General features: G+C 32.5%; 1 protein-coding gene across 2 annotated transcripts in view; it reads right to left on the reverse strand.

The window, feature by feature from the left end:
• Positions 1–25290, reverse strand: part of Rgk3 (Rad, Gem/Kir family member 3) — an 84018-nt gene that overhangs the window by 14026 nt on the left and 44702 nt on the right. For both annotated transcript variants that reach the window (XM_074141548.1, XM_074141558.1), the window contains exons 2-3: positions 23354–23527; positions 6642–6866 (exon numbers count right to left, since the gene is read on the reverse strand). In XM_074141548.1, coding sequence (XP_073997649.1) covers positions 6642–6866; positions 23354–23527 — 399 coding nt within the window. The remainder of the gene's footprint in view (positions 1–6641; positions 6867–23353; positions 23528–25290) is intronic.

The following is a 25290-nucleotide window of genomic DNA, read 5'->3' on the forward strand; positions in this document are numbered from 1 at the left end:
ATGTAGCTGTCCTGTTACAAACATAGCTTGCTATTCTGCATAGAAATTTTGTGTATGAAGGTATGTTATGTACACAGAAATGTTTACTCTCAAAACATGGTCACTCTATGGTCTAAAGTTTCAATTTTAATTCTAATATTCTCAAATTTTGAGAGTGCAATCGTATAATTATGGTGAACAAATATTATTTAGATTAATGAATGTCTGTATTAGCACTATGTCCTCACTTTCCAGAGAAAAAAATTTTTGGAAGGAAATTTTTGTCATAATTCAAACAAAACCTCATAATAATTCTGGAGCCACACCTTTCCGCATGTATGCGAAAGCTTTATGGTCTAGCCTCATGGAATCTTTATTTATTTTTATTTTTTGAAAATGTGGTGTTAAATATCTTTAACTTTATCCGTCATAGCACCAATTTATTGTATCCCTGAGCGGTTTTGGAATTTAATCCATCATCAAATGTAGATTACTCAGTTTGGTGTAGAGATTTCGATTTCACTTACATTACCTTCTCGTAATAGTTTATTACCATATTTTTAAATCTAGAATCCAAGTAGCTGGTTGGCACTCGGTCCAATTTTTTAGTTGAAATCGCAATGATGATTTATAATTAGCCGGACTCATTTCTCTACATTTCACTGGTGTTTTATTTAAAAGTCAAGAGCAATTTAATTTAATTGTTAAAGCTTCAACATAATTATGATATAATAATACTTTATGTGTTTTAGGATTAGTTCTTTACAAAGAGATGAGCATAGTCAAAATTTGTAAAAAAAAAAATTATCATTTAAAAAATAACATTAATCAAATTTATTATTTGGATTAATAAATATTTAACCTAAATAAAATTGCTATAATTCTGTGTTGTCCTTGATAAACTATGGAATGGGATCTCGAAATAAATGCTGATAGTACCAAATAGAACAATACTGATGAATTAGGGCGTCGAATTCAGATTATCTTTAATTTAAGGCTTGTAGGGAAAACATGCTGGCATCTTTTTTTGTTAGATAAAATAAGAACAAAGATAAAACTTAAAAAGTTATCGATGAAGTGTGTGAAAATAGGAAAAAGAGAGTAATTTGTTGTAAGAGTAATGGACAATTATTCTGGAAGAACGAATGACATTGAAGAATGGACAAAAGTATTTTATGGATCTTTCACGCAAAGGAGAAGATGAGGAAGAAAAAATATGCAATTATAGTGATTACTGTAAGAAATCGTACAAGCTTCATAATCTTGAAGAGTTTGCTCTATTATTATTGTTATTTTTTGTTAATCTTATCAATCAGTTTTTTTTGTTTTAAACAAGCATTGCGCTTTAATTTACAGACAATCAATCTTTCTGTCTCCGAAGGGAGAGGATTAGCTAAATGGTTGGTGTAATGGATTCCCACTCGGAGATCCTGCAGGCCGTTAGATTTTCTTTTCCTAGGAGCGCCTTATGCTCACTGTCACTAGGTGATGGACAGATGTAACGAGAGAACCTTGTCCGAAAGTCGGCAGTGCACTAAAAAAGCTTTTCAGTTAAATAAAAAAAAAATCCTTTCTTACATAATGAAAAGCTCTAATCATCACAGATTCTTCAAAACAGGCATAATTTGATATTTCATGGTGCCTACATGGTCTCAGACACATCAGTTTGCAATAAACAGATGTTTAGCGTAGCAATATGGTAGTAACGTGCTGTAAAGTTGAGGGTAATTGATGACTTAGGACAACTCCTTGGGTTCCCAAAGAAGAGGATGGAAACTGATCGCAAACATATAGTAGGTAAAAGGTTTAGTTGGAAGTTGGGAATTCTATAGATGTGTCAAGTTCTTTGTAGATATTTTGACAGTGTAGTACGCCATGACAAGGAGTGAAGACTGAACAAAGGGGTTTGGCCTGAAACTGGACAAGATTTTCTTCGTCTGATTTAGCTCAAGAATTGTCATTATGTTTGAGTGCGTGATGTCTTTTTTAAATTTGAAATTTTTCTGAGTCAGTGACCTCAAAGAGCTATCTTCTGTTGAGGGAGATTGGATATATGCTGAGGAGTAGTATTGTAATAATATGGCAGTGCTTGTATCAGTTCATTAGTAAGTCTGTGATACATAAGGTTGGGTGCCAGACTTAGGGCCGGATTTAGATGAAAAGAGGCCCTAGGCTATTCCACTTATGAGATCCTTTCACCTAATGAGCCGAACGCGTTGATCTTAACCAATACATTTTTATGTTTGTTTATTAATCATATGCGTAAATTTTCTTCAGGGTTTTAGTGCTCACTGCTTTTAGAATAGTGTCATTTTAATGTTGCTAACAATTTGAATGTAGGCTCCTCTTGATCTTGAGGCCCTAGGCTGAAGCCTAGTTAGTCTTATAATACGGCCCTTGTACCAGAGTGTTCTTACGCGATGGTTACGTCAAATAAAGAGGTAGGTTATAGGATAACGAAGAATATCTGATGGGTGACTTCTGTTGTGCACATTGCCAAATACTTTGTTGATTAGAATTATTCAAAATATTCCACATTATGAATTGGTCGATGTGATGTTTTTAAAAGTAAATTTAAGAGTTCAGTTTTTGTTCTAAGAGTCTATCTAAATAATTCCTGGTCAATATTTCCATTTATAGTTTTAGGTGAATATCTTGATAGTTGAAGGTCTCTATGATCGGTCATGCAAAGTACGTATATCGTATGTATATCAGCAAGTCAGGAAGTAATATTTGGCCAGATAAAGAAGTCAGAAAGATCAGGTACTTTACGAGAAAGATTGGCTAATACACTTATTAGCCACTGGTAGAAATAGAAATTCGTAGATGCAACTATTTTGGTTGAAGATTCTCCTAAGGATTCGACATCTTAGATTTGCCTTACAGCTGCCTCAGCTTGAGTGGTTAAGTTTTAAATTATCACCACTAATTAAACGAGGGAAAGAGGAATGAATGAAATAATTTTGTTGGATCAAGTGTTCTGATGTACAGTAAACAACTGCAGGAGTTAAGGCAGAAAAGAAATGATGGTAGTTTGTTAAGAAGGGTCAAGTACTTTAAGGTATTAAAAAATTTAGCAAGGAATTGATAATTAATAAAATATATTTGTATGTTCTTCATAGAATGTAATTTTGTACAAAATCTTTTTGTGAAATAACTGCGTTCTATTCCTAAAACAAATTGGTAAAGTAGGCCCTGTGATAATTTATCTCTAAATATAATGTTAGTAAATAAAAAGCTGATAAAGAAGAGAGCAGTGTAAGTATATTGGTCGATGAGAGTGTATGGATAGCGCGGGGCATCCTGACGTTATGTGCTATGGCAGGCCGGTAGAACCACCGGGCAGAATTGTAGTTGTTTGCCACATTACTGCCTGAACAGCATAGTAGTGCCTTCATTTTCTGGCAGGTAACAGATAGTGAGTATTACACTTACGGCGTTTGACAGTTCTCTCCAGCGGGTAGGAGGCTAGGTTGTTGTTACTCTCTTATCTAGTCACCTGCCTATTCTACATTGCTACGTCATCCGTCCGTACAGATAGGAGCAACCACCATCGATCACATTCCCCAACATCTCACCTTTGCATGCATTCATAAATGAACAAAAAAAATAATTCAGCAACTCTTACTTTTAATATAGATTCAAATGTTTTTTATCGTGGTTTGTATATTTTAAATTCTAAAAGATCAACTGATTGCATGATTGTAAGTAAGATGAGAAGTTCTTTTTTGTAGTATGAATTTAAATTAAAAATTTCTGAAGTAAACGTGATATGTTCGCAAAGGAGTACTTTGAGAACTTAACTCTAATGCAAAATAGTTTTCTGTAAACTTATACTCTATAAATATCTGGCTATAGTTTTCAGTAAAAGAAATAAGAGTATTAATAAATCTCAACTGAATAGTCACTAAATTTAGTAGGTGCTGTCTATTTAAGTAAGTACATCAACTCTTTGTACAGGAGAGCTTATACAGGCGCCTAATTTCATATAGAGTGAAAAGTTTGTACATTTCGGCCACCGAATTCCAAGATAGCTCCTTTAAGTGCTGTCAACTTGTACAGTGCTCCATGAAAAGCTGTCGTTCTATACGAAGCCACTAACTTGGGCAGGCTAATTTGCTCAGGCTGATCAAGTGTAGGCATTTTTCGAATGAAACAGCCCCTAATCTAGTCTTAGTAACGTGGGAGATTTATCTAAGTCACAGGAGAATCGCAGAATGAAAAGAAATTCAGCTAGGTTACTGCATTTGCACTTTTTCACCATTATTTTTCAGGGAATTAGAACTCTTGTGTACAGATATGTAACAATAAAATTATGAAATGGATTAACAGAATTCCCATCAAAGATCTCGGGTTCGAGTCCTGCTTGCCCTTAAACAGATTTGTTCTGTTTACTGTAAAATAGTTTAAATTAATGCAGCTAACTTAATAAATTTAGAGATTCTGACTAAGATCTCTTAGGTCTTTTGTATTATTGAAGGTTTTCCATGGATGAGAGTTATTGATAAATGTTGAAATACAACATCTATTATTTGCAACCTAGAACTATCCACAAACTATTTACAAAAGACAAGTAAATATTACTTCATTTAGAATAAAAGGGCGTAACATTTATTTTAATTTACTTCCGTAAGATCTCAGATACCTGCAAAAACTCCAGCTAAGTCCTCTTTTCATACTTGCTTAACTAGAAACTTTCGGCTACCCAAGAAGTCCTTCATATTGGTCTTACTTATCTCGTTACTCGTAGCTGAAGAGTTCGCTGACATTACCTGACCGATTAAAAGTTAAGTAAATTATTTTTAATTAAAATTCATCGTGTCAGTTGCCAAGAGATTCATTGCTAGAGTCGTACCTAAAAGTTAATCTGTAAGGAGAGATGGAAATGATCCCAAATCTAGGAGGATATTGAGCCTGACTAAGTATCTAATCACTGTCTTTCAATGTTCGATCAAAATAAATTCTAATCGACAAAGTAAAGTTAAAAATAGCTTCCCACTTTCAAAAAATTGATCTGAGTAATAAGTAGGTTTGCCTTCAGGCAAATAAATTTATTCATGAACTGATAAAAAAAAGAGAAGAGGATAAAGTTGAAATTCGGCGACTTCATTCTTCAATTCAAGGAACTCCATTTTTATTTAAAAAAAAAACAAAAAACATGTAGAACAGAACAGAATGAATTTGAAATTCCTATTAGGCTACTTTTTTTGTTGGCTTTGTACTTCGCTTCAAACGCGGTTGCATAATTTATTTGTCCGCAATAATGGAATAAGTTAGAATAATAAATTTTCAGAACTATCAACTGGTTTCAGAAAATTAATTCTGAAATTGTATTAGAATTAAACTTTCAATAAGTTATATGCAACTGCCTTTGCGATCTGAAAAGCGTATTTGCAGAGGGCTGAAATATTCTGATACGCGACGCACTTATGTAATGTACATGTATATATTAATGATTCTTTTAATTTCATGTATAATAACCAATAATCGCAATGAACGTTTTACATATTCAAAATTCTTAATAAATAAATTTTGGCACCAATTATTATCAGGTAGATCATTGCAGAGTTAAGTAAGGATCTAATTGAGAGAATCTGCAAGTAATTTGACTAAAATTTGTGTCTAGATATGCAATGAATTTTAACGTTTTGCTTTCCATAGGCGAAGCTTTCAATACCACTCATTGAATCCTCACTTAAATCACTCGAGTGGCTATCAATAATTACTTGCCTCCTTAAGATTTAGCAACATAAATATCAAAATTCAATGCCATAAAGTAAATGTGGACTAATATTAGCCATCTTCTAAACGTTTTCACAAAATGTATATTAACGAAGACCTTAGCATGAATACTATTAGGTTGTTTAATAAATATATGCCCTAATATAAGCAAAACGCAATTATTTATTGTTACTTAAAATTCCCTTAAGCGGTAGTTGATTTTAAAACATTCTCCTGAACATTGTGACAAACAGAATCTGTTTGAAAATTGAATCTGTTAACCTTGTTTCTTGTTTGCATTAAATTCTAAACTTATTTCAGAAGTGTAAAAATAAAATAGTTTTTTGAAAATTGTGTTAAAGCACTTATTAAATTTCAGCCTTACAACTTTATGGATTGGATTAATTAAATAGGTTTTATGTTCTGTAAGTGCCAGATAAAGCCTTCATTATAAAAACTTTTTATTGGTTCTCCACGTCTCAGGTAATGTTGGTGCCCTTCATCTGGAAATCGATTTCTATTAAATTTAAAATCCAATTTATTTTCAATACAGTAAGTATTTAATTTAATGGAATAAAAACTAATTCATCTTTTAGTCAAAGAGGAATAAAAACTATTCAACAGGTATAAATTGTCACTAATTATGCCTTTTTTAAAAAAGCAAATATTAATTATCTGAATAGAGCTCAAATTTTTGCCTAAGTTTTAGTTGGGCAGTAAAAGCTATATCTTAGAGTTTATTTCACTTCAGACATATTTAGGCGATTATTATTCATTGAACTGACTCATAAATTGGACGTTTCATATTTAAACGTAGCAAAGCTGGTCACGAAATTGCTGCAACTAAAGTAAGAAATAAAATAAATTGCAGTTTTGTTTTTAGAACGAAGTTTTGTTGTTAGTAATTACTAAAAGAAAGTGATAGGTAAAATAAAACTGACCTTTTTGTCTGTCGTACGCATTTATACATTCAGATGTCATGAACTGTGAGACTAGAGCAGTTTTGCCTACACCCGGCATACCAACCAAAGCCACTCTGTAAGATGTAGGCTCTGGGCTTGGTAAAGGACTGAGGCTGCCTTGAGGATTTTGAGGTGGTGGAGTGCCAGCTAAACTATTACTTCGTGAGCGTTTCTTTCTGAATGAATCTCCACGGTTTATTATACCTGCAATCGAGTGTAATCTATTAATAACAACCGTAACAAACATTCAAAATATAACATGTTCTAAAAATATAATTATGTTGAATAATCTAAAACACCTGGTGTGAATATTTTTAAGGTTTTCTTTTAGTAGTTAGTTCATTTCTAATTGGCGAATTGTCAAGTAATGCTTTAAGTAATTGGTTGTTCTTAACTAACAAGATAGCTAGAGTTAAATTTTACGAATTACATAAATAACAGATTATACCATCTTCCATAAGCAGAACTACCATCACATATTGAAGTCTGATTTCAATTTACAAGAACATTTTTTTGCGGAAAAATATTAAAACTGTCCGGTAGGACAGTTGTATAAGGGTTGATCGTCAAAAACTGCACGAAAAAGCGTAATGTTGAAAAACACCCAACTTTGACATTTTTTTCCTCTTTTTCTATAAAAGATAAAATTCCCAAATTTTCTTTAAAATAAAGGGCAAACCCTCCTTTATAACTGTAATTTTTTGCAACAACCCAGATTAAGTAGATTTTGAGAGAAAAGTTGCCGAAAATGACCAAAAACGGCATTTTCAGAAAATGTTCTTGTTCTTGTTCTTCTTCTTGTTGTTGTTACCTTTTTTGTAAACAACGTAGCGCCTAAACGCGCGAACCGATTTTCATGAATGAAGTGTCATTCGATTCGGAATTTTATGTAGATGTGCCTTTTGGGGGTCTCCACGCTGTACATCGAATGGGGGAGGAGTTAGCCCCATATATGTGAGGCCCCTTCTCAAAATTATTATTACTAATAACTCTGTAAATGTTAACCCGATTTTAATAAAATTTGGCAGGATGAAAGGTTTAGGGCACTCCTACGTAACATTTAAACGACGTACTGCTCTTACCCTTATTAGGGGGAAGTATGGTAATCGTTTCAAATTATCGAAACGTGAACCGATTTTCATGAATGAAGTGTCATTCGAATCGAAATTTTGTACAGATTTGCACTTTAAAAGTCTCGTCGCTATGACTCATAAGGAGGGGAGTTTGCCCCACCCAAATAAGGCCTTTTCTAATACTATTATTACCAATATTTCTACTATGCTTAGTTCGATTTGGATAAAATTTACCACGAAGAAGTGGTTAAAGCTCCTCTACGTGGCTGTGAAGTGCCATCATGCTCTTACACCTACTAAGAGGAAGTACTGCAATCGTTAAAATTATCAATGAGTGAACCTATTTACATCAATGAATTCGATTCAAAATATTTGCCTTTTAGGGAGAAGTACTGTAATCGCAGTTTATTTTTCTTACTCCTCTTAAAAGGAAGTACTGAAATCGCTTTTTAATTTTGCTATTTACGTACAAATAAATACCTTCCTATTTTATTCAAAACGCTTTCTCTAAAAAATTGTTATTGAGGATGGTTTGGGGGACCGCAACTATAATCATTCTTTAAAAAGATCTCTCCAGTGTTAGTTACGGTTCCGACTTAACACCTTTTTAGGTTATAATGACAGAATTTATTATTCCAAATTTTAATAAAATCTGTAAAGCAGATATGTAACTTTGCAAAACAGATAAAAAGGAAAATCTATCCAAAAAGTACAAAAATCTCCTTAACAAAAACTTACAGTTTAAAATGTTAAGTATAAGGGTTGATTAAACGCCAAAAGGTACATAAATCAGCAAGTACCCAACATATCATTAATACTTCATTAATATTTAAGTAATTTTACTGCATTAAATTTCATTAATATTTTTTTGAATTTATTAGAGGTCACAGACCCTTATGCTGGCCAGTTCATTCATAATTTTTTTTTTTATTGATTTAAATCGCGTCAACATCTGAGGTTATTGGCGCCCGGAGCTTTTTTCAGTGCACTGCCGGCCTCCGGACAGTGTTCTCTCGTTACAGACAACACTGTCCATCACCGGCCAGTGAGCTGTAAGAAGCTCTTAGGAAGAGAAAATCTAAGGGTCAGCAGCTGGATTCGAACCCGGAACCTCCACGTGGGAATCCAATACGCTAACCGCATAGCTAATCCCTTCCCTTAGTTCATTCATAATATTTTATTTTTTGTTATAATTATGATAAAATGTATATTATATCTTCGTAATTAAATAGGTACTTTATTATAGCTTTATTCCAAATTATTCTTCTGATTTATCTTTATTAGGCCCTTTATTCTGAATAGTCACATATACATGCATGTTAAAATAGAAAAAGACAAAGTTAGAGTCGGCTACTGTTTAAATTTGAATCACGGATTTAAAATAATATTTCAGTCTAGAATTCTTCTTACCGAAGTATTTGTGAGTACAAATAACGCATAGGTAATATCCAGTAAATTATTCAACAATAATTATTCATTTCTCAATTGTAATTTAATGTAGTCCCTCTAATTTTACTTATAGTAGGTAAAATACTGGAATAATTAGCTGTCCTAAAAATATGCATATCTTATATTCCAAATATATAACACTGTGGTAAGAATACCTAGATTGAGAATTGAAGAAAACTATTATTTACTATAAAGCCAGATTAATTATTACCTATTATTAAAAACGCTTGACTACTAAATAAAGTAACAATTACTTTAATCGAAGAATGAACTTAAACCGAAGATTTTTATTTAAAAATAAAAATAAATAAATAAAATAAACAAAATCATTGATGAATGTTGGTGTAAGCATTTTTGAAAAAAGTTTTGAATTTTTTAGCCTCATATTTTTTTTTTTTAACCTGTGATTAATAGTTTGTTGATTAGATATTACAGTCAATCTAAGTTAAATGGTGTTCTATTTGAACAAATATTTTGTAGATTAAAATGGCCAGCATAAGGGTCTGTGACATCTAATAAATTCAAAAAAATATTAATGAAATTTAATGTAGTAAAATTACTTAAATATTAATGAAGTATTAATGATATGTTGGGTACTTGCTGATTTATGTACCTTTTGGCGTTTAATCAACCCTTATACTTAACATTTTAAACTGTAAGTTTTTGTTAAGGAGATTTCATATAGGAGGGGAAATAATGTGCTTTAGGATGTGTAGTGTTAATCATCCACGTCGCTAGCCACCAGCTGATATAATTCTCATTAAAATGAATAAGAACTAGAGACAAATTTACGAACAGTGGCAGAGCACCAACACTAAATTTTCAAAATTTGACAGAATGGCTCACTTGGACTTTAAGAAGTACACTCGCCACAATTGCACATCGGAAGAGTGGAACGAATACGCTTTGATAAATTCGTCCTTATTTATCTCCAATTCTAAGGGAATTTAGCTCGCAATTCAGTTGATATTATTCTTTATTATTATCTTTATTTTTTAAAATAGATTTCTCCAATGAAACTTCTAAATAAGTTTATATTTAAATCGGGTAAAAAATATGTACATTTATAATTAATTTGTTTAAATTTGAAACCTTTCGTTAATGTTATATTACCTCTTTTACCCTCAATAAAGAAGTTATTTGCTTCTGTCGTAATGTTAGTTTTTTTTTTTTTTTTTTTTTTTTTTGCGCATCAACAGCTGAGGTCATTAGCGCCCGGAGCTTTTTCCAGTGCACTGCCGGCCTCCGGACAGTGTTCTCTCGTTACAGACAACACTGTCCATCACCGGACAGTGAGCTGTAAGAAGCTCCTAGGAAGAGAAAATCTAAGGGTCAGCTGCTGGATTCGAACCCGGGACCTCCGCGTGCGAGTCCAGTGTGCTAACCTCATAGCTAATCCCTTCCCCGTAATGTTAGTTACCACCAACTTTATTGCTGTTGAGTTGATAAACGTAACACAACAAAACCTTATTTTACTGTCGGAGAACTTCACTCTGCACCCAACAAGACACCCTCTTCAAAACAATTCCTAACTTAGTTTACACGTTTCAACCATGAAATTGTGGTACTGTGGTTAAAATTAGATTACTTATCTGCAAACTATTGCAGAAACTTTAATGTTTTATTTTATGTAGGTATATAATTTAGTTCGCTGCTGTCAGGTGCATAGATAAGATCAGTCAGCTATATTTACAGTTTATTTTGTGTTTTATTAATTCGGAATTGTTTGAAATTTATCAAATAGAAAGTAAAGTTAGGAAATTTCTATTGATTCTGTTAATTTTATCAAATTAGTGATAAGTAGAATTGGAAGAATAGTTAAAAGAAAATTTTGTAATTTTCATGTTTTAGAATGAACTTTAGTGAGAATAACTTATTGTGCATGATCTATCAGATTCAACTACAGGTTTGTTACTTATCTAGTGCTTTAAGAAATTAGACTGCAGATGTACATAAAATGAAAGAGATTTGATTTTATTATTTATTGAATTTCCAACTCTTTATTGTTTTATTTTTTAAAATAAATAAAAAAAAACTCTGATTGATAAAACATCCATCTAAAGAATTTCAGGTGAGGGTGGATCAAATGGCAAATTAAACAAGGAAAAAACATAATTCTGTTGGTATTACACAAGAATTCGGTCAGTAATGAAAATCTTAAATTTTTTCTTAGTACGGAAATACTTCTGAGAGGCGCCACAGTAGCCGAGCGGTAAGAGGCGAGATTTGTAAAGCTAATATGTATGTATTGTGGTGCTGGGTTCGATTCCCGGTCTTAGGCCTTGGATTTTATTTAATGGTTAATAAAAGAAATTTACAGTAAAGTATGTTTGCTAGTTGCCTCCGTCCACGACACTGATTGGTAGTTCGACGTAAAGCCCGCCTGAAAAAATAGGTAATTACTTCACTTTATTTCTGAGAGTTTGGAAATGATTTGGATATAGCACTGAAAAGAAGATTTAATAAAATTTGGTTTGTACTCCAGTCTGTTCTCCAGTCATTGTCAAAACCCCATTTTAAGTTTGAATGACTAATTTGAAGCCTAAAGTGAATTCATTTACTATTCAAGCGGTCACTATACGTACATAATACATATAATAGATATTTATAATTGGTTGGTGACCTCCACGTGGTGTTTTTGGACTACGCCTAACCGTTTCTACTTATAATATCCCGAGGGAATCTCCTGGATATATATTACTAATTGTGTTATATATAATGATGAATAATAAGGTCCATTAATGAACACTTGATTGGATCTGCAATGCTAATTTAATTAATGAAGTGAAGGATGTAATCGTATATGTTCCAGATTAATTACTTCTAGAAATTTTGAGTCAATTGAAAATGGTGAAGCTGTTTCCAAATTTATATGTTTTTCTTGTTTTTTTTTAAATTGGGTTCGACTTTGGTTATGGCTCGAATTTTTGTATGGATGATTATAAGTAATTATAAATAATTTGTAGTCACTATCTGACTCCAGCATATATCTGATCGGTATTTTATCCCCTTAGACGTAAAGAAAGATTTTAGCCACATTAAAAATGGAATAAACTCCGACTATTGGCTAAAACACATATTTTTCTTTTCAGAGACCTCAGAACAGTATTTCCTGTAAAATTCAATTTACAGGAAGTGAACACGATATATCTTTTCACAGTATAAAGAAAAATCTAAAAGCACTTCATCTGTTCATCTGGAAAAATCAAATCATGTAATCAGATAGAGCCTTTCTTTCTTCCGGTGAGCAGAGTTATGAAAGGGAATTCTATATTGTTATCCTTCTTTTTTGACATATAATGCATGTTCCAGATTTCCCACAGAATCTACTATGTTCTAATTCAAGTAGAAGACAAGAAGGATTTTTTGTTTTTTTGTCTAATAGTGGTCTAGAAGATACTGAAAGTTTTTCAAAATGTCAAAAATCATTATTGCAAATTTATAATATAATTTTTGTTACAAAAAGATTATTTAGGGAAAACTCGGAAATCAGATTTTTATTATCACTCAATTTTCTTTGATTACAATTATTATAATTCTAAAATATACATTTTTTTAAAGGTAAACCTAAACATATACTTCATAAAAAATAAATGATGGGAATAGAATCTTAACTAGAAAATCAAAATTTATGATTGGATCTGCGGACATCGTCAGGCGGGGGACAGCTTCCCACGTTTAGCCCTAGACAAATAATAATACATAATAAAAACGAAAATGAAAAACTTACGAAAAAAGTTTATAACTGGATAAAAGCTAAAAATATGCTTGTTAATAAGTAAAGTGCTGATGGGCTGCTGGAATTTAAGACTAAATTCATACCTGCATTTTGCTCGAAGCTTTTGAACCTTAACTCTAAGTAGAAAGAATCTCACGACTCAGAAGAAGTAAATTTACAAGAACTGAACTATTACGCTTTGTTTTCATTAAACTAAGTAAGTAAATGATTTCAATTTGGGGAATGATTTGGGGAAAAATAACAAAGACGATGTTTTTGCTGCAAAGGTTTTTAACTAAATAAATTATTATTTTTTTAAAAATATTTTAATAAATAAAATAATCAGTTTTATGTAGAATTTTATGAGGAAATAGAGCCCTGTACTTCCACTATGAATCTGTAAAAGTTATGCGGCAAGATTGGTCAGAACACATTTCCAAAGAGTGTCCCACTGTAATAGGGTACAGCCCTTGTGAAGACTTAAACCCTGTCATACTGCATTTAAATCGCTAATATTCGGTATGGCACTTGGAACCCAAAGTTAATGATATAATAAAATGACTGGTGGGAACACCCTGGATCTTTTATAATAGCGGTTTTTCCTCTTGGAACTACAAAAGGTCGTTACAATCTCTCTTCTCTTCACAGAGCAGAGTTGATAGATAGCCTTGTGCTGACTGCATAAAGATGAGGAGAAAACGGCCTCTTTAATCTGACTGTTTGACTGCGTTGCAATCGCTAGGATGCGGTACAAAAACTTTTGGCTAGCTGAGACCAGAGATCATATCGCGAAAACTCAGGACTACGTAAAAAAAGAATTAGCTTTATCTTTAGAACTTAATGGAGATTGCATTATAAGCATTGCGTTGGGAAAGTGCACTAATTCCGTTTAATCTACTTAAATGAAATTTTAACAAAATCAACGGATAATTTTGGAGAAACTGATTATTCAATGGAATTTGAACGAATTTTGGCTAAAAATACATATGAAAAAAGTTGGTTCTGAAACGGAATGTCCTGTTAGTGGCCTTTTCAATCTTCGCACGAACTGAAGAAAGAAAAAGTGAGTGAGAAATTTATTTCGTGCTCAGAGAATACAAAACATTCTAATAAAACTTAATTTCCATGTTTTGATGTGAATTCTTTTTTTTTTGCAGTGGAAGAACAGAAAAATGACGACTGAAAAACCAATTCACTAGAAAGGTTTTGATTACTCTTATAAAATTGAAACAATTTGAAACAACGGTGAAATTATGTTCATCGCAGAAGTATCAAACAATAAAAAAAAAAAAGTTGACCTTTAATTTGAATATTAAATAAATTTATTAAGTGAGCAAAGGAAACATTGGCCAATTAAATCTGAAGTTATGCTGGAGAAGATAAAGATTAAAAGATCAAAAGTTGGGATGTGGTACGTAGTCACTTTGAAACTTGTTAATTATAACCAAGCACAAAGTTAGTGAAGTTCTCCAAAAGCTGCGCTGAAATCCTACTGAAGGGAATTATTAATCACTATTAATTGAAGGTTGAGATTATGTACTATTTATTCAAAATGTAATTTAATAAGAAGTCTGTATAAAAATTTTAATTAGATTTTTTAATCATTATGAAGAAATTATTCTTGTCAATACAAAAGTACTCTGGGAGATATAGCTGATGAACGGTAGGGAGATATGCTTTATGAGAGACAATACGGTCTAGGAATAGTGTATCGTATAACCAAAATGCTGAAATATTTAGCAAATAGGCAAAAAACGATTCAACAATATCTACACCCATCAAACCAGAGTTCAAGACTTAAAAAAGATGTAATCGAAACAATTGTAATAAATTATTATATGTGATAGAAAAGTTTTCGTTTTTTTCAACAAATTTTGTTTTATAACTACCTAATCATTTGATTCACACAATTCTTCAATTCACCTTTACTTTTAATCTTGACTTTTACGCACAAAGTTTCCGTCACATATTACATTATAATGTAATGTATCTCAAAAAGTAATATTTGGCAAGCTCGGGCAGAGTGTAACTGGAATGTTATTGATACGGTAATGGAACAATAAAGATTAGAATAGTGTGCAATAAAGTGGAAATTGGGAGTTATTTTAGTTGATAGATTGGTGCCATTAGTGGTGGTACTGTTGGGTGATCAATGCTTTTTAAGAGAGGGGCGAAAAAAATTCGAACATTGAAATGGAGCATACTATAATCATTTATTTTGACAGGAGAAAATTGTATCATAAAATATAATGTAAATGCATTCACGACAATGTGTGATGAACTAATAAGTGTTTTATACCAAATAATATTCTATTCGATAAAGAGTCATGGAATTTTTATAGTGCACATTACAAATGAATGATTTTTTAATGTGAGGGTGAATGCAGGAGTGTTGAAGAAATTACATTCATCATGCAATATTTGTACATATGCATCATCTGTATGCTTTATATGAAAAGAATGTCGCAGTTTATTTAGGAGATATTTCTGTTAATCTTTCTTTGAATTCCTCTCATTGTTCTAGTGAGTCCATTTGTTTTCTTTTAGTATATACGAAAGAGAGGGTCATTGTGTCACAAATGAGATCTGGATTGTTGTAGGGTTAAATTTTACACTTCAATAGTAGATAACGTAACTATTAAGCTAACTCCTCGAAAAGTATGCAATAACTTATCGTATTCTGTGACTTAAACGTATTAAATAGGTGACAATTCGATAAAAACCATGAAAAAGTGGCGCAAGGAATGGAAGAGTTTGCAATCAGAGCGTGTATGAACATGATTGGAAAGAAGCTCAAAATTTAAATCTTTTGTATCTAAAGGCTTTTTAGAAAAGATTGCGGGCTTGCAATGTAAGTAAAGTAATTGCCTATTTTTTCAGTCGGGCTTTACGTCCAACTACCAAATTAGGTGTCGTGGACGGAGGCGACTAGCAAACATACTTTACTGTAAATTTCTTTTATTAACAATTAAATAAAAACCAAAGCCTAAGACCAGGAATCGAACCCAGTACCACTATACATATTAGCTTTACAGGTCTACCTTGAAATCTATTAAAAGTAATTATCAGTGGCTTGGCTTTCCTTCATGAAAGTGTTCGATTTTGTGGTTATATATTTGGGTTTCGCCATTCATGTCTGTTCTGTAGATAACGTTTACCTATTTATTTCGTTTTTATATTTAGAAAAAGAAGTGTTAATGTTTCATAATTCTAAAAAAAAAGTGTTTTTTTTTTTTTTTGGTAAGACTTCAAGCGGCCCGAAGGTTCTAAATCTCTGTTGTATTGACAGATGTACTCAACACATCAGTAGAGAATGAATGTTGACAAAGTAACGCCGAATAAATGCATGTCTTATATTTTGTATGAAATTGTCAATAAATAACTTCGCTTATTTTTTTTGTTCTTGTTTTTGTTTGCTTTGTTTTAATTTATTGTTTCATTAGTGACTTTCATTCTGTGGGAATTCATTCTCATAATTTACTACGCGTATAATTTAACATTAATCTTAGGAAATATAAGCTAATTCGATTAAAACAAAGAAGTTGTTAATTAGGCAAGAACTGTTTAGCACTTGGCTAAGTGGTGATCTCTCAAAAATAAAACAAGAACTAAAAAACAAGACCTCATTTAACGAACTGTTAAAATATTCTACTTTAGATAAACATGGCGAGGAATTTCTAAAAAGTTCAGCACTTAATAGTTAAGATGGACCACAAAACAAAGTTCTAAAAAAAGTTCTCTAATCTGGGTCTTTTCATTCTACTTTTAATAATGCAAATTACAACAATCCCTTCTTCTTCGCCGGGATTTAAATAAGTAGAACAACTCTCTGGGAGATTAACAGACACAGAAGGGCTGCAAAAACATCTTTTTCCTATTCTTTCATCATAACTTCTTTGTTCGCCTCCTTAGTATACATAAAAAGAGCGAGTTTTATGTTGGAACAATTATTTTAGAAAATTAACTATTTAATCTGAAGTAATATTGTTATATTTTGAAAATCAAGACAGTTTTGGTTCCTGTACGATTGAAATTTACTTCATTATCCTTGAAAAGTTGCGTATTTATTAAGTCTAGTCTTTCATATGTTTCAATTAACTTAAGCTCTTTTTTAGATTATGTTAGTGCTGTTAATTAAGTCCAACTTTGTTTTTGTACAAAAGCTTATTAGCTGTTCTTTTTTTTTAGCACGTAATCCAACTATTAACTTTGAAGTTTCTGCGATGCTCTAAGGCTACTCTGTTGGGCACATACTTCTAATGACCCAAACAGAACCATTTGTTTTTTGCCATCGTCACACTAACATCTTTCCCATGGTGTCCTGACCCCACCTCATTTGTTAACCAATCTAAACTAGATTTTTTGTTTTGTTTTAATGGTACTGCGCCAGAAATCCATTTCTACAGTTTTAGATTGATATTTTAGCTTTTACATTACGGTCTAGTTTCTGTCAGAGAATCTCTTCACTCACCGAATAGATAAAAACTCAAATTCGAATATCTGCTGGAATAAAATACCTTCTCTTACGTGGAGTAAAATGTACTGTAATTCAAAAATAATTAAGTACACAATTCAAAAGGTATAAATTAAGAAATTGATGCCACGGACATCTGAAAAGAATTCTGAAGGAAAACCACTTGATCCTCGTTAAGTTCTTACTTTAATGCAGTGAAAATGAGAAACGGAAAACTGTAGAGAAGCCTACAGTCGCTTGTAACAAGCAAACAGGTTTCGGAGCAGTTCAGAGGTGCAAAAAGTTAAAAAAAAAATAATGAAAGGGAGAAATTGCAGTCTAAAAATTATTTAAAAAGTAAGGGAAGGTAAGAAAGTAATGTTAGAAAAACTAAGAAGAAAATGCATTGTACAAAGAAAAAAGTGCTCACCATTTAAAGTTACTTGCAAGACCAGGAAACTGATGGTGGTAAGAATTGATTAGTATTTTTAGTTTTTGGTTTTGGTGCATAAATTGCAGTTATCATTCATTGACATCATCAGCATTTATTATGCTTGTTGAACATAAGCTTTTTATTTATTTATTTATTTATCAGAAAACACAGCAACTTAAAGAATATTTGAATCTTAACTTAAGAAAATCAGTTTTTTTTTTTAATTAAGATTAAAATGGGAGTGAACCTTTTAAATTTGGGCGGATATTTTTTGAACACCTTGAACGCCAAGCGACACCTTTTGTACATAATTAGTTAAAATAGAAATTGTTTAAACAAAAAATAAGAACGTTTATTAATATAGCAAATGAATTACAGGCTTAAAGTCATTTGGATAAATAAATGTGATTTAATTTTCCATAGCCGCCTATATTGGGAAAAGGTTTAAATAATATTTTGCTGAGTTATTCGAGATTCTATTGGGGGTGATCTTATAAGAGAGAGACCCTACAGCGCTTATAACTAGTGAAGAGTACCAACTAGCGAAGCGTAAATATGCGCATGGGATGTACGCGACAACACTAACCACTTTCGTTCTACTGCATTACACTACCCACCAGCCTGTCTCATGTCTGTAACATTAATTTATATTTTTTACTAACAACATATTGAAAAGAAGACCTTGAACTCGGTAAAGCTGAACTTTGAACTTTTACAACGGCAAAGTACTGTTACACTGTGGGTGAATATAGAAATCAGATGTGAACTCACACAGGTGCTTATTTTGACCAGGACAAATTGGATTTTTGCTAAATAACCTACTCATGCTTAAATAATAATCCATTTTTCCATGTGACGTTATACGAGTATCTTACTTGAATTTAGGCGAGTAGAATGTATCCTAAGAACCAGTACCGTACTAGAAGCGAACGAAGAATATTATAACTATTCGCGTAAGAATTTAAGTGTAATCCTTTCCATTTTTAAAAGTAATATAATGTTTACTACAAGAAATACTACAACAAGAAAATAAGTTGTTTTGTAATTATGTTTTTATGTATTTGTGTGTGAATTCGAACTTAACATTTGTAATGTGTTTTCAATTGTGTTGGATTACAATGCTCTGAATCCGAAGTAATGATATTGATTAACAATTCATAACTCAATTAGTTATCAAGATTACATTTCAAACGCAATCTGTAAATGTAAATTGGTTTCCGTCTTGTAATTATGTCAACACCTTTGTTGTGATCAACATTGCCAAATACGTAAGTTGTCAAATATGTCAGTTGTCGGTCATTCTATTAATAAAAAATCTTGAAAAAAAGAAAAAAGAATCATCCAAACATACCATGTCAGATTTCTGTACACCTATGAACTTTAGGCACATTTTTTTCTGTATTACAAAGTCAAAACCTAGAAGATCGCTAACGAACACATTATTTATTATACAGGCAAATTTTAGAAAAGAGATACAAATAAAATGTTAGTCTTCATAATCTATTCGTAGACTTCAAACGAACGAACCTATGACCGTATGCAAGGAAGTATTTGCAGATCTAACCAGGAATAATACAAGCGATCAAGTTCTGGTTTAAAGTGTGTATCCAAAAAAGGCCGATAGATGGCAGAAGCTGCCGCATTATTACAAATTTGGAATGACCGTTGGACTGCCAGAGTAATTTACTGTTTACCGCTGACAACTTCGCTAATAAGGCTCTGCTTGGCCAGTGCCTCGAATAACGTTATCGCCACTTGTAAGTCACCACCTTGTATTTTCTTATTATGTATTATTTTGTGTATGAGTTTTCTCTTATTTTTGTATGTACAATAGTATAATTATTTTGTGTATACTTTTCATTCTTTATTTCTCTAGTTTAGTTCATACTTACAATTTTTCTGTTATGGTGAGTTAATGTTCCTTTCTTTAAATACAGTTATTTTTATGATCAATTATACCACACAAGAGAATTTTATTTTGCTCCCTATCGCCCCGTGAGATTGACTGCAGGACCCTCCCTCCTCTTAAGCTTGAGTTACCCCGTCAGAGGCACCCTTAAGGGTACATTTTTGTTTGGGGTGATTAGGGTTATCGTATCGGATAGCTCCAGCTATCTGGCGCCCATAAAAGATACCGTCCCTGGAGAGGAACCGAAACGTGATGCGATGACTGAGTGTTCCCTAATTGGATATTACTGAGACTAGGTGGCCCACTGTCGCCGATATTACAAAACCTTTACCTAGAAAAAAAGATATCAAATCCTTAAGGAAGAATCCCAGAGCACACATTTAATCGGTTAACATAGCCCATAGCATACGCGGGCGACTTGCTCATGCAGCAAGGCTGCATGGGTGGAGCACTTGAAGAATTTGAATTAGAGGCGATAAAGCGACGCCTTGTAGGAAACGAAGGGAAACAAAATATTCGAACATCTCAGGCACTGCATCTTTGTACATACATCATTGCTTCCAGTTGGACTTCTAGTACTCACTGACACTGGCTAAATTTTAAATACCTAACCACCTAATATTAGGATGATATTATTCGGTGAGCTCCTCCTTCTTTCCACTGGTGGAAAGATGTTAGAGGCCACGCCTCTGACGTGAAGAGGGGAATGATTCTTGGCCAGTTTCCTCAATAGAGTTAATTGGAGGTCACGGCTGGCTTCCCAGCTCTTACTATTGGTTCGGCCATGGCGGAATCCTTCCTCAGATAGACGGCTTCACTCTACTACCTACTATACTGTTACTTCTTAGCCTGATCATGCTGATATGTCAAAATAGAGATCGGGTGTCAGTCGGCCTTAAGAAAGATTCAGATAGCGGTAAATGCAGGCTCTGAATCTTTCAAGATGAATTCATTGAAAGTAGACATTGGCAGATATTAAGGAGCCACTGTAAATAACAGAAACAGAGAACAATAAACTAAGGGAGAAAAAGGTTGATGCTATTAAAACTGAGAGTATTTCCATAAAACACTTTTTAGTGCAAGGGAGCTTTTCGTATGAAATAATATCATGCACCCCTAAAAGAACTATATTTTTCACCGTTAATAACAAGGGATTGAGATACGGAATCGTTTACATGGTTCACTAATAGCAAACATCTAAACTTTTTGATTTTATCCGTCGAAGTAAACATGTTTATTCTCTCCCTGACCGTGTTCGGACTTGCTGCATCATCAGAGCTAGTTTTATCAGTTCAGTTTGGAGATTTCGACTTCACTTTAAGTTTCCGTATCCCACTACACTCGCTAGCTAATTCAGTTTATAGAATTACTAGAAAATCCTATCTCAAATTCTTGCAGGCTAAGAGAATAAAGGTAACCTTCACTCTACATTGCGAAATCCATTCATCGATTTATCCACTTACAAAAAATAAAAAATCACCATTCAACAAAGACTAGCAACCAACCAATTTGCAGCACCCTCCCAGTGAGAAGAGGTATGTGTTAAACTGTAGTAGACAATAGCATGCATTTGGAGAGCGTTATTAATCTTGAACAAACAGAGAAGAGGCAGAAGGTCTATTATTCATCATTCAAGGACCTCTCTACAGTTTTCCACAGTTTTGGCCGACAAGCGTGAATATAAACATGGGTATTCAACCAAAATATCAAACAATATGAACAGTGTTAAATTATTATTTTTTATCTTATTTGACGTTACAGTAACTACGACAGCTGAATGTTGTGCAGATTGAATTTCTCGCCCTTTTGGAATAGATATAGGTGTGAAACAAGGATGGTTAAGTCCTTTACTTTACTACTTTTGTTTTAACAATGATCTTGAAGATAATGGCGTAATCAGAGGCACAACAAAATTAAAAACATTGGAGAAGGCAGACGATCTTGTAATTCCTTCTTAAAAGCTACAAATGAATTGTTTTAGTACAATGCATTGAGAAATTTTATTTGCTCCTTAACCAAGAAAAGTCCATGTTTATGGTATTTAGAAATGATGGTTCTAAATTCTAGTAGGGAGGCCTTAAAGACCTACGTCACCGTAGAAATATTGGTTAGTTTGCAAATAATGAAAGGTGACTGCTATCTCATTAAAGATATAGTAATTACTACAAAAACCTCCGAATATAGGGCTCTCTCCTAACCTCCCTTCAAAAAACACTCAATAAATCTAATATATCCAATAAACTGAAGATGTATCGATTACTCTAAAATATTTTCAACTTAGTAAACAGATCCAGAATATGTTTCATGATGATCGAGTATGAAGGTTATTATGAAGAAGTTTAGAAAATAATAAGATACTAAAAAAGTAGCAGAAATTACCTCAGTTTGCAATGTAAAGGAGTCATTGTAATTTATACTGAAATTTCATATATGTACATATATCAAACTATGGAGTATAGTTGTGGGAGCCATTTTATTTAATCTGTAACCACTCTGAAGAACTGTAACTTTTCAAGGTATTCATGCCCTTTAAGCCCATGCTTTAATCAGTCATTCGACAATTTATTCCTTTAAAACCACTTTATCCACCTATTATTCGCCGGAAACCAGAAAGTGTTATTCTGCAGTCAAGTTATTTAACATCTTTATTTAGAGAAGATTATTTTTCAATTTGTCTGCTATTTAATGGAATTGGTAAAGTGTACTTTGTGCTTGACATGTCTATTCTAGCGTGAATTGAGAATCTGCATTATATTTCTTGACAGCTTTTTTTCTGAGAGCCTGTGACATTTCATTTCTATAACAAACGAAATAAGAAGAATAGTTTGATTTTCATGGCACTTTTTCTAGTGTACTATTCAACGAATAATACTATAATTTTGAATATTTGAAGTCAGGAAGAAAAGGATACAATTATCACGGTATTTGAAATTTTACACAATTTGAAATTGAAAATGATCCAAAATTATCATTTTTTTATTTAATAAGAAGCAAGGTTTCTATACAAACAATCGTTTGACATCATTTCCTTTGTTTGATTTTGTGTAATGACTAAATCAAAACCCATGTCCGCCAAAATTGATTCCTTCAGTTTTCTATCAATGTCAGGTTTACCGCTAATCTCCGCTTCACATCATCAATATATTCACGTTCCATTAAACCACAAATTAGTTCTTTCAATTACATTGAATTGGAAACATTAATTGCTACAAATGATGTATTTTTTTCAAAGAATGACTAAAATTGAATTACTGAATCTTGTTAATTAAGATTTAATCCTAATTATTGTTATAATTGGGGAGATATCCCCAAAAACAAATGAATTATTATTATTTTTGATAATACGATTCCATTTTCTGTTTCCTTAAAGTACATCATTGTTATGCAGAAGTAGAAGCGATCCAGATTTTCAAAATAATGTTCAGCTTCTAAACGCAAAAGATAATTTTTCATTTAGGCATGTGTAATGTTATTTTCGGCAACTTCTATTTCATCGGCCTTTACAAAGCCACTTACTTATTTTAACCATTCTATAGTAAACAATCTTTTGGAATAAAACACGATAAGTAAATTGTAAAACAATTTAAAATAATAAAAGAAAGTAGAAATGTAATAAAAGATCATGAACAAGTTGGGAACTTTTTGTATTCACTTACCAGTTCCTTTGTTGGTAAAAGAAAATGACCTTATCCTTAAGTTGTCTTCATCCTCATCCGGCACAGCATCCTGAGGTGGAGGTACATCCAAAAATGCCGCGGATTTTCTGTGTGTAGTACTTCTTCGAGATGAACCTCGTCTTGAAAGTCCACCTCCGAGCCCTTCTTCACTGCCTGTTTAAAAAAGAAAGTTTATTACTTAAAAGTGTTTCGAATAATTAACCTGAATCTTTAGGATGAAATTGAATAAATTTTAAAGGGAGGTAAAGGATTAAATGAGTTAATCTATCTAGGATCTACCTAGTGAAAATAAGGGAAGCCTAGAAATTAAAAAAAGGATTATAGCCGCTAACTTGTTATTTCGACCTTAAAAAGTTAACTCTTCTCTCTCAACTCGTAGAATGTATGGTCCTGTTTGCAATGGGCAGAATAGGAAAATTAGGCATAATCAAGAAGTTTACGCACTGTTCAAGAAGACAGGTGTCTTTAAAATAATAAAACTCGAAAGACTGCAGTGAAATGGTCACGTAGCGAGGATGTGTGAGGCAGTAATTCCAAAGAAAATTATGGAGGGCATTTGTAAAAGGTTCCAGGCGGTTACGAAGACCAAGGATGTGATGGTAAGATTGTATTGCGGGAGATGCACTGACAATGCTTGGATTCCGCAGCTGGAGGGCGGCTACGAAAGAAAGAAACCCTGGCTAGCCAATCTTGAGGAGGCCAAGTCTTTCAAGAGTTGTAGCACCATTAAGAAGAAAAAGGAAGGTTCAAATGAGCTACCGACATAACTCAAAACTGTGTAAAATATGGAGTAGAAAGTAGATATCGATGTTGGTTAGAAAATCCGGAATGCATTCTTTTATTTGAACTATGTTTAAAATTTCAGTTTTAGAAGAGCAATTTATTTAAAATTGGATGGCCTTTAACCCTATTTTCATCAGGAAACTTTGGTTATCTCTAAACGTAGAAAGTCAATAAACACATGTTCTCATTATCTTAAACTATAGCAATTTCACGAACAATATAATGTGCGCCATTGTTTTCACAGTGAGCGCTTTAGCAACTATCCTCGAGCAATCTAATGATTTCAAAATTAATGGTAGTTGTTGAGACCATTATTATAAGTGAAATGTGCATGCATTCGCGCTCATTAAATATCATTCATTTCCGACAATAAAATTTGATAATTTAAATGCTTCAAAAATTATTACAAAATATTTGAAAATTAAAGAGTGTAAATATTTATACAAACTTTTTAACAGTTTGTCAGATGTTGTTATTGATGATATTTTATTGAATGTAACATTTCAGAGAAACGTTTAAACATGCTATTTAATTAAAAAAAAAAAATTAAGAGAAAAAAGGTTTATAATAAAAATTAAGTAAAAGTTAAAAAAACAATCTTCAGAGTAATTTACGATAAATAATAACAATAAAATAAAATGTTCGCCCTTTCGGGGTCAGATTTCGATGGAAAGTGAACAGCAACTTTGAGCTTCCTACTTCGCGAAAGGGTTTGAAAGTTATGCAAATTTTCTTCAAAGAAAAAAATAAATACATAAGAGAATGTGAGCTTAAAGTTGGTGTTTTATGGGTTAAAAAGAGAAAAAAATATAAAATCTTTAATAAGATAAATGGCTTGATCCGACAGAAGCAGGTAGGGTTATTATTTTCCTTTAATGAAGGTTGACAGTCGATAATGACAGATTACCGTTGAGACAATACCGCGGTAGGCACCACTCAGTTTAATCATTCATCATACTTCTTTTCCTATTATAGCGGTGTTATTTGTTTTAGGTTAACCAGAACCAACCTGTTATCCAACGAATATTCGTTTTATAACTTTCTTTTTCAGAACTGATTTAGTAAAATTATTTTAAAATATTAAATAATATTTTGTACTATGTTCTCTTTGTGCTAGAATGAAAAGTTTCTCA

The sequence above is a fragment of the Rhodnius prolixus genome, unplaced genomic scaffold (genome assembly GCF_049639745.1).
Source record: "Rhodnius prolixus isolate KJV_2025 unplaced genomic scaffold, Rpr scaffold_1, whole genome shotgun sequence".
NCBI lineage: Eukaryota > Metazoa > Arthropoda > Insecta > Hemiptera > Reduviidae > Rhodnius > Rhodnius prolixus.